This window comes from Cuculus canorus, chromosome 13 (genome assembly GCF_017976375.1).
Source record: "Cuculus canorus isolate bCucCan1 chromosome 13, bCucCan1.pri, whole genome shotgun sequence".
In the NCBI taxonomy this organism is placed as follows: Eukaryota; Metazoa; Chordata; class Aves; order Cuculiformes; family Cuculidae; genus Cuculus; species Cuculus canorus.
In genome coordinates this window covers 6503214-6513935 of record NC_071413.1, presented here as the reverse complement: position 1 = coordinate 6513935, position 10722 = coordinate 6503214, and the positions used below count along the sequence as shown (strand labels likewise).

The 10722-nt window shown below is 51.1% G+C and overlaps 1 protein-coding gene across 2 annotated transcripts; it reads right to left on the bottom strand.

The window, feature by feature from the left end:
- Positions 1-1483: 1483 nt before the first annotated feature.
- Positions 1484-9914, bottom strand: IRF8 (interferon regulatory factor 8). 2 transcript variants are annotated; one of them, XM_054079145.1, is made up of 9 exons: positions 9896-9914; positions 7918-8092; positions 6653-6836; positions 5504-5592; positions 4919-5030; positions 4519-4566; positions 3641-4027; positions 3190-3305; positions 1484-2639 (listed from the first exon to the last, which is right to left on the bottom strand). In XM_054079145.1, exons 2-9 carry the CDS (start codon positions 8089-8091, stop codon positions 2463-2465), a joined length of 1287 nt encoding a protein of 428 aa, XP_053935120.1. In that variant the 5' UTR covers position 8092; positions 9896-9914; the 3' UTR covers positions 1484-2462. The 2 variants fall into 2 exon arrangements, with proteins under 2 accessions (XP_053935120.1, XP_053935119.1); XM_054079144.1 differs by lacking the exon at positions 9896-9914 and adding an exon at positions 9707-9886.
- Positions 9915-10722: the final 808 nt, after the last annotated feature.

Here is a 10722-nt window from a genome sequence, read left to right as displayed (position 1 = left end):
ATGATGCTGTCCCACTGTTTCCTTCTCAGTCCCTCCACACCAGCTGTCTCCTCTTGGACATGGCTTGAAAGCCATTTGGGATGGGAGCCATGCTTCTAGTTTTACGGAGCAAGGCACAGCACGGTCCTAAACTAAGTCCTGGGTTCTGAGACACTATAGTAACGCTAAAAATAAACAGAGCAGCTGGGTCCAACAAAAGGTACCTTGGCTCACCACTGCTCTTCTGCGGTCTTGGGGTGGAAATTGAAAGAGCCTTGAATACATAGCAGGTGGCTCCAAGCAAGCACAAGGTGGTGGTTTCTGAGGAAGGACTCACACCAGGACATCTGGGGAAACCGCAAGTGGTGCTTATGATGTCCTAGCCTGCAGCCCATCACATGTTTCACAAGTGAGCACGTGTTGTTCCAGCACAGACCTATCCACCACCAGCTCCCCCTAACAGGCACCTTGTTCAGAGGTAGGCGAGTCTTCCTCACACTCTGAAGGAGCACAAAGAACAGGGTTAAACCCTGTAAGAGACAGCACAACAGCCCTCAGAAGAAGCAAGGAAAAGCTGGGGGTGAATGCTTGATGGTGCGCCTAGAAGGTGCAATCCCCACTTCCATGACCAAGCATCCTGTAAGAGTTCACAGGAATTGGGGATTTCATTGCATAGGATCCTGGTGCATCCTCAAAAAGCTTCATCTGTAGCTATCTTCTCTCACAAACACCAAAGCCTCTTGCCACAATGCGTGCAAAGGACATGCACAAGGGCTCAGGCAGAACTAAGAGTCCCACCAACATGGTTGAGGCATGGAGAACAACTTAGCCATAGAGTGGGGTTCTCATAGCATGAATAGCTTGAGATGCAGGACCTCCCCTAATCCTAATATGCAACCACAATGTTTCAGCTGGGTCTCTTATCTCAGAGCACGTTTTAGGTGCTATGAGTTTTGTGCTGTCCACTATGCACCTACTGCTCTTTGGGACAGAGGCTGTAACTGATTACCCTGGAAGGACACAGTGGGGTCAGCTTCAAGTCCCACAAGAGCTTAATTATTTCATGGAAGCTTCATAAAAGGCTGAGTTGTTCACTATAAAACAGCTAGCAACCCCGTAGACAGAATAGTCTCCAGGCAGGGGTGAGCTATGGTCAACTCACTCCAGGTCAGGGTCCTCACATCTTAACTGTGTTCTGATCACATACTCATGCATGGGGAGGTCTATCATGAACAGAAAAAGGCAGAACAGAACAAGGAGCTGATGTATTCTAATATCCAAGCAGGGAAAACACCTTCACATCTATCTTCTCAGCATCTCCTTAAGGGGACTCAGCCTCCAGCTGCCTGGACATCCCAGGCATCCCCTCCACAAGTGCCAGCACACCGCAAAACCTTGGTACCAGGGTCACTCCGTAAAGACTAATGCTTGCCCCACCAGACATTTGACACCCCTCTCATTGCAACCAAAAACCACCTTACATGAGAAATACAAAATATAGCACTTTAATTGCAGGAAAGTAAAAAAAAAATTACAAAAAAGATTTAACAAACCTAAGGCATAAAATAAATAGGCAGCTTAGCAGTATGCACACATGTGTTGTCCTGGTTTGTGTCAGCTGCAAGGCCCAAGCAGCTCCCCAGTGCTGGGTGCACACATAAAGCATATTCGCGAGGATTTACACATGGATGCCGCTGCCTGGTCACGCTTGGGAGAGACCAACACATGCATTTGGAAGGGTGAAGCCAACCTATTCACACTATGCTGCAATCTTTAAAATTAAAGATATGTATTTATATAAACTCTGGTTCTGGTTAGGAAAAATTAAGATTCCTAAGTTCTTATATTCAACATTTACATATATAATGTCTGCATTGGTTTCCAAATTTCAAAATACTTTGGTATTACAGATAAACATATAAACCCCATCACAAAAATAAAGAGGCATTTGAGAAGGTTGCCCTTGGAAGACATACTCTGTCTTCCCTCAGCAGGGAAAAACCCTGATTTCTGGAAAGTATCTGTCCTACATTTGCGCATTTTGAGGATTTTTCAAGAGTCACTGCCTACCAAATCGCTATTGTCAGCAAGGTCTGAGTTGCAGACCACTGGAGCAGATTGGTAACAGCTGTTGATTTTTGGTTCTGCTTGATTGGCCGTTAACAAAGGCAACACAAAGTACTGCCAGCCCTAACCTTCCTGCACAGCTCAGATGCTGCCTCCTCCTCCTCATCATTAGCTATAGACAACAGTACATGGACTACCCCGCTTGATACAAAAGTCATTTTTATCAGTTAAGTGTCTATGAGATAGACACCAAGCATCCAATCTACTTTCTTACAGCAATTTTTACTGTTGTATTATGGACTGGAAACGGCAAAGAACAAAAACCAAGTTTCCAAAAGAGGAGGTTAGGCACTAAGGGGACCAAATGGGGTCTAGATGAACCCAGACCACCACAGTATGTCTGCAGGGAAGAAGGCTCAGACAGCAATCTGTTGGTTTTCTCTGAAGAGCGGTCGCTGGTGTGTTGTGCAGATGTCTTGGAAGATCCTGTACACTTGGTCATGCTGTGTCTCATCAGCTATGGGGAGCATGGGGCTGCTGCTGCAGGTCTTCCCAGCCTCCTCCACCACCTGCCTGACACACAGCTGCTCCACCTACATAAAACAAGAAGTCATGAAGACACTGAATGAAGAGGAACATCTTGAGGCATCTCCCACTGCAGCCATCCACCCCCACCAGCCCAGGCAGCAGGATATGGGGTAGGAGAGTCACAGTGGAGCGGTTGTGCCAAACAACAGGTCAACAGGTCCAACCCCACAAACCACCTTAGAAAAAGCACCTGTAGGAGAAAACGAGCAGACGCAAGAGCTCCTCTCCCAGCAGAGCTATAATGGAGGTGAGGACAAGCTGAGGGATGTCCCAGCACATGCAGAGTGATCCTCTGGTGCAGACAGCCAAAGCAAAAAGAGGTGACCGGGTCAGAAAGTTGTGCAGAGAGGCTTAGGACCTGTCTCTGGACCTGTAAAATTCCCTCCAGGACCTCACAAAATTGGTGGGTTTCTGCTTGCTCAAGGTGGATGCAGTACCCTTCCTGTGCCTTTCATGCAAGCCTCAGCCTTTTTGGCCCAAGGGGGATCCACACTGGGTGCAGGCTTCAGAAACACCCTATTCATCAGCAGAGCTCCAAAAGGCAGCCCTCCATACCTGGACAAGGATGAGTTTACACCGCAGTGGCACCGCATCTGGGAACTCTTCTCCAAAACATAGCATGACTCTGCTGTCCGGGAAGCGGCCCTGGTTGTTGTAATACTGCTGCAGCTCTGGAAGGAGAGGAGAAGAGTCAGAAGCTGCCTGCTGCAAGCTGCCAGCCTCCGCTACACAGCTCTGGGACAAAGCCGCCTGCTGTGGAACAAGACTGTGGACTCAAGAGAAGGCAGTTTTGTCATGCAAAGCCTCCAACTATAAGAAATCTGCTAAGTAGCACAAAGCAGGTTACTCCTTCCTAGATCTGATAGCATCAGCTACTCATTCAGAGCAACTGGGTAACCCATCAGCGATGGACAGTGGTGACTTCAAAGTGCTCCAAGGTAAAGGGCTCCACCCTTTCAACCCCCCTTGAATGGACAAAGAGAAAGAGCAGAACACTCCTACAAACCTCTGAAGAACAAGTTGGTGTCAAATATCTTCACCACCTCATCCCGGTCCAGTTTGTTGGGCCTGTCCTTGTAGACCATGGTGTTCCCACTCCAGAAGACCCTGCCCTGGCACAGCCTCTTGATGAAGATGCCCTGCTTGTTGCTGTGCAGCAGGACGCCCCTTTCCAGGTGCCCAAAGAGTTTCCTGGTGATCTGCTTCTGGCGGTCATTCTGGATGGTGTCAGCGGAGGGGAACCGCACATGCTCCAGGGCATCTGGGGTGTAGAGCTTCTCACCATGGCTGGAGGGTTGGTTGAGTGAGATCCGACAGCCCTCAGTGTATGAGGTTGTGACATGGCCCACCAGCCTCCCACCGTAGTAGAAGCTGATCACCATCTGGGAGTAACCTGGAGAAGACAAATCCCACCTGCTCTTCACCGCAATGTCCAAATTGCATTAGAGCAGCAAAATTTCCTGGGAGCAAGTCTCACTTAATGGAGGGAACCTCCTACTTGCCAGAGGACATCTCCAGCACTCAGCCTAGTAACAGCACTGATCAGCAAGCCAGAGCTCCCAGTACTGAGCCTCTTCCTTTTGCCTTTGCTCCACACTTCCCTTGCTGCAGGCAGATCTGGCCACACCAAAGGCACAGCTGATCCCAGCATCCCAGGGAAATCCCCGTGCTAGGGTTGTAGACACAGGACAGCAGGCAGGATGAGTCCCTGCTGAGTGTGCAAACCCTGTGGATACTCAGAAGGGTGCAGGACCTCTGAAACCCAGGGCAAAGCATCCCGCAAGGCGGTGAGCAGAGTCAGAGCCACCTTCTACCACTGCACACACAAGACCAAGCCCCAAAGAGACTTTTGATGGCCACAGTCCAGCGTGGGATCTATCTTACCTGAATGATGCTGCTCATAGCCAGAGTACCCATTCATCAGGGGCAACGCTGTGGGCAGAGAAAAAGCAAAGTTGTGCCTGCGTGCTCAGCTTCCAAACCCCAACCTTCCAAATCCCTTCTCTACCAGCCCCTCTGTTCTGCCTCCCAGGCACATCAGACTTCCCAGCTGCCACACAGAAGATGCCAGCAAATACTCCAAGGTGCATTTAACCTTGTGCAATGCACACTTTCTGATGCCTGCTACCAACCTCAGTGTTCATAATTAGCACTTTAAGCACTCTTAATAAGGAAGATCAAATACAATTGTTGTCCACTGTCCATCACTGTAAAGTAAGTTTTTTCTGCCCCAGAAAAATAATCTTGGTCCCATTAAGCAATGCCCATGTTGTTGGCTACTTACAGGGGCTGGGCTGCTGCATCCACCAGTCGGGTATTGGTGGGTTCCTGCAGGTCTCCTGGGGGGGCGAGGGGCTTCTCTTGATGATCCCCAGGTATTCATCTACACAGGGTGGCTGTGCAAGACCAGACACTGAGATTAGAGTAGGTCTGATGCCTTGGGCAGCCACTGCCCTGCACACAAAAACTTACAGTGCTCAGAGAGGGTCTAAATGGCAAAGCCAATAGGATGCCAATCAACTTTTTTGGTTAGAGCATGCAAGTCTGGCATTCCTCAGGCCATACACTCAAATAACTGAGCAGAAGCAGCCCAAGGAGACATCTGAGAAGGGGGAGCAGAGCAGCAAAACAGCCTCCATCCCCCAGCAAAGGTCACTGCCACCCAAACGCAAATCAAAAGCATGAGGCATTCATCAACCATGTTCCAACACTGGCTCATTAGAACGAGCTACAAAACCCAGCGTTATTCACCAGGCTAATGCCCAAAGCTTTGCAGACTGAATTTTAGGAAGGCAATGGTCTATTGGGCAATTGCTGGCCATTCATCCACCTCTGCGCAAGGCAACCTGCAGCCACATTAAGGGCTTACCTCTTTAATGAGGTCATCAATTGCAGAAGAACTGCAATCCATCTCTGTGACATCATTCAGACTGCTCCCATTGGCAATGCTTGCTTTGCCTGGAAAGAGAGGCCAGGAGACACATTTGAGTACACACACACTTCTGCTATGGCTCATCTCCATGCTGGGTTTTAGAAACTCTTCACCCCGTGAAAGTTATGAAACTGAGAACCACAGCACAGCTATGTAACAGCACCTCAGGGGTGCTTGCAGCCCTCTCTAGCGCTGCTCAGAGCTGCTTTTCAGGACCAAAAACCTGTTTGCAACCCATTGTCCCAGTGGACAGTGAACAGCCACAGGGCAAATCAAAAATCCGGCCAGTAGTAGAGACAGAGCTAGAGCAGAAAGTTGGGGTTTTCTGAGCACCCCAGAGACCAGGGCGGCTGCCACTTCTTCTCCTTTTTCTGCCAGTCACCTCAAGCGCAGTCATGCTGCCGGTGGGAACCTGCAGTGCCATTTGCATAGCAGCGGCGCGCCCCCCATGTGAACATGGCTGGAGAAGACACAGATACTAAAGGTCGATTTCCTGACAGCGAGGTGGTTTGGTGGTTGGTTTTGGTTTTTTTTTTTTTGCAAAGTTTTTTACTTTTAAAAGAAGGAAAAAGCACACACAAGCCTAACCACAAATAGAGATATACTTAGTGCAACCTGTGCCACACCGGACATCACAGCAGTAACTGCTCTCTGCAAAACTACTGCTACTCTAATCACTGCTGGGAAGGTAGAAGGGATTTATTGCAGCTCCCAGACATCCACCCAGGGCAGATATTGAGAGGACAAAAGGCTGGGGCTCAACTACCCCCCCGCAAGGAGGGAGGGATTCTAGATTTGCCTCTGCAACATGTGTAAGGGATGGAAGTTCACAGGACGCCACAGTTATCCCCTATTTCCTAAGCAACAGTCTCCGAAACAGAAAAAAAGCCTGTCCTCCCTCCTCACATCCCTGCCACTGTTGTGACCAAGAGGACATCTTCTGCAAAGCAGGACAAGCAAAGCATGATGGTGCAAAAGCCACATCCGCCCAGGAAGGTCTGCTCAGATTTAGGTCAGTGGCACAAACCATGGTTACTTGCAGGACTGACTTTCATCTGGCGGTCAGTCTGTTATCATGGCACTCACATTTCTGTTCCTCCTCCGGCACAATCCTGTAGACCTTGTAGGGCTCAGAAATGTCGAGCTGAGACCTGTCCGTCACCTCCTCAAAGTCAGGGCTCTTGTTCAAGGCACAGCGCAGTCGTGTCTTCCATGTGGCCGGCTCTGCTTTGTCACCTTCTTTGAACTTGCCTTTGAAAACAGCCCAAGCCTGAAGCAAAGCAGCAAAAAAATCCTCCAGGTGAGCTCAGCAGATCCCCTCAACCCCCAGAGCAGAGGAGCTGAGGCTGCAGAGAGCATTTTCATCTCCGGACTCAGTGCCTCTTGCACCCTCTCAACTGTCCCACGTGCACTCACTGTTTCACTCCTAGACTGCAAACACATGCACAGTCACCACATGTGGGGAACTGTATCTGGGGGCACTACCTGTCCCAGAGATGCACCTGGGCGCAGAAAGGGCTGCAGCACGCACGTTTTAAAAAGCAGAGATCAAGATCATAATATGTGGCTTCATCTCTACACCAACAGATCAGGAGCTGCTTGTGATGCAAAGAATTACTGCTGAAGCAGTGGTGTTCCTAACAACCTGGTAAAACACCTCAGTTGAAGGAAAGAAAAATCAAAATAAGCCTCATTTTCCAGCTCCTGACTGGGAAATTACAAAACATGCATAACAAAGACTGCAAAATACATATTTTTAAAATATACATATTTATCTTATAGATATTTCTATAGTTTCAGATGGTGAACTCAATGCCATTCTGATAACTCGGTGCTCCTGAACCAGCCACCAACCAGCTGTCACTGCCCTAAAAGCAAACTCTTGCTGGCACTGATATTTGGAAGCAGAGGTGAAGGGAAGGGAATTCCTGGGGAAGACCTTTTTCGTTTTTCCCCAAAACTTGAAATCCAAACTCTCAGTGAAACCCAAAACATTTCTTCCCTCCTGCAAAGACTTTTTTTTTGTAAATCTAGGCTTTTATCAATAACAGCCCAGTAAGAAGATCAAAAGGAGCAGGTCAAAAGGAGCACATCAAGCTCTTTCTCATGTAAGACCACAATTCAAACACACTTAAAACAAACCTAAATCTGGCACCAGCACTTGGCAGAGAGGAACAAACAGCCCCAAAAGAGCCTCGGAAGCCAATTGTGGGGTAAAGCATCACCTGCAGAGGTTAGGGATGTAAAACTCAGAACATGGACATTTGCCACCAGTGGGACTGTCAGCAAGAAATAAACATCACAGAGGCCAGAAACGACAGGAAAAAAAGGCATTAACCATCTGTTCCTACCTTGAAAATAGAGGCATCCACCTCCTGGTTGTAGTCCTGCTTCCCGGCATGTTTCCAGGGGATGCGGAACATGGTTTTCTCCTCATTCTCCCAGATGAGCCCAGGGTACAGCTCACTGTCAATCTGCTCGATCAGCCACTGCCGGAGCCGCCGCCCACCATTGCGGTCACACATCCTGTATGGAGTGAGAGGTCCAAGCCCTGTTAGCTCCCTCAGCATCATCTCACCCCAACTGGGGTACAAGAGATTGTGCCATGCTCCGGTTTGCCATGTGCACAGCTGGCAGTGGCACTGCCTGCAGGGACGAGCAGCTATCGGTGGCTCCGCAAGCCCTATGTGCCAGTGTCTATACACCAAATGCACACCCCCGCCCTCCCCTGCTTCTTTTATAGTGAAAAGATCAAGGCAATTTCCTCTGAATTACTACAAATCCTTCCTCAGTTCTAGCAAACAAAGATCTGCTCATAGAAACAGGCTGACTTCATGCTCTGCTTACTCCTTTTTTGGTTTTTTGCTGCAGGACAAGTCACAAAGGAAGCAGATAGACAGGAATCAAAGCACCCAGTTGTACAGGCACCTAAGCAAGTGACACTAGGACAGGCCATCCTGGTACAGATATCCTTTAGCATCTGCAGCAGATGGGAACCAAGTGCTGTCCCCAGCTGGCCTTGGCACAAGGGTCTGCCTCAGAGAGGCAGCAACCCCTCTTGCCAGGCACTACCTATCTGGGGCACTGCTTCCAGGCAGCATCCTCAGACACCACAAGGATGGGAGCTGCACAATCAATCCTCTCCAAGAGACAACTGATGCCAGGATGGAGCAGCACGAAGTCAAGCCACACTTACTGGAGGTCTCAGGTCATTTTTGGCCAAAAACACTAGGTGACTTCACAGAAGACCCAGGAGAAAGTTCCTCCACCTATCTGGAAGCAAAGTGCCAGGCTGAACCCTCCTGCATCCCCTGTCACCTTGATGGCAAGACCTTAAGTGACTTCAGGAGTTAGTGGCATGGCAGAAGTGACCAGCACCCCACCATCAGCCCTCCAGGCCTTTTGGGCTCACAGTCCTTCTCCTAGGTTTACCAGACTACTTCTTCCTCCTCCTTTTTTTATCTACTGCCCCATGGGAAGGCTTTGAGGACAAGATGAGGATGTATGCAGCACAGCCTGAGACCTGGTGGTACCTGCTTTACCATAGACCCACACCAGCCTCGTGCCACCAGCTTCTATCCCTTCTCCATTTCCCTACTGGTGCACAGCAGGGCACACGGAGCTCCCTGGCCATCCGCAGCAGAGCCTCTGCTTTTAGGGATGCTGATAGCTAACGCTCCCAGCCAAAACAACACCAAGGGCACAGCTCTGGATCTCAGATACCTCTCCAGAGCCAAACGCCCCAAAACACCTGCCAGAATATTTCCCCAGAGGGACGGGGTGCACCCAGACTCTCCACAGGCTCCCTTTGGGAGCATCCAAGTTATGTCAGCGTGAAGAGCCTTAAAAATACCCAATAAAACATGACTTTCCCAATTCAGCCCATTTTCTAGAAAGCCCGTTCCCATCACCAGCAGAGGCCAGAGCTCCATTTCTCCTCCGCAGGAGGCTGACCAAGCCCTCCAGGCTGCCACACAAGCCAGCACACGCAGGACACATCCACGGAGCCCTTCCCACGCAGCAAGCCACGCTCCATCCCCACACTGGGAGCAACAAGCAGCCAGAAAGCTTAAAAGGCAGAGGCTGCACCGCACCATCCCAGCTCCAAGCCACCACCAAGGTCTCCTCAACCCAACCAACCTTGGCTTTGCCATGGAGTGGTGAGGGCATCACCAGCCCCCGCGACCTCAGCGCCGCTCAGCACCGAGCGGGCTCAGCCTGTGCGCCCAGCAGTGCACGGAGCCGCTGGTGTCGGTGCTGGGTCGCGTTTGCCCCGCGCACCCCAGCTCCCCGCAAGCCCTTTCCCCAGCGCAGCGACGCGACCGATACCTCCACCCCACGCCGCTTCGTGCCGCTGTCCAGCACCGCCCCCCCGCGCCTGCATTTTATAGTCTCTGGGGAGGCGTGGCCAGTGGTGGCCACGCCCCCTCACGGATGATAGACAGCGTGTCGCCCAATGGGAACCCGGCTCCGCCTCCAGCCGACCAATGGGAAGCCGCCCAGTGGGGCGCGCGCGGCCGGCGCCGCTTTCTCTGCAGCGCGCGCCTTTCCGAGAAATCAGCTGTCGGGGCGGGGGCGGAGCGGTGCCTCAGCCCCGGGATGAGCTCAGCCTCCCGGGAGCGCTCCGGCCCCAGATCAATGCCCCCAGTTCCAGACAGGTCCATCCACAGACCAGTCTCTCCCCAGTCCCAGACCAGTGCTCCCAGTCCCAGACAGGTCCATCCACAGACCAGTCTCTCCCCAGTCCCCAGATCAGTCCATCCCTGGTCCCAGATCAGCCTCCTTAGTCCCAGCCCAGCGTCCCAAGTTCTAAATCAGTCCATCCCCAGGCCAGTCTCTCCCAGGTTTCTGATCAGTCCATCCCCCAATCAGTTTCACCAGTCCCAGATCAGTGCCCCCAGTCCCAACCAGCGCCCCAAGCCCCAGATCGGTCCATCCCCATAACAGTCTCTCCCCAGTTCCGCATCATTCCATCCCAGACTCAGATCAGTCTCCCCCGTCCCATGTTGGTCCATCCCCAGTCTGAGATTGGTGTCTCCCCAATCCCAAACTAGTGTCCCAGGTCAGTCCATCACAGGACCGGTCCCTCCTCAATCCCAGATCAGCCCATCCCCAGCCCTGGATCAGTTTCCCCAATCCCAGATCAGTCCAACCCC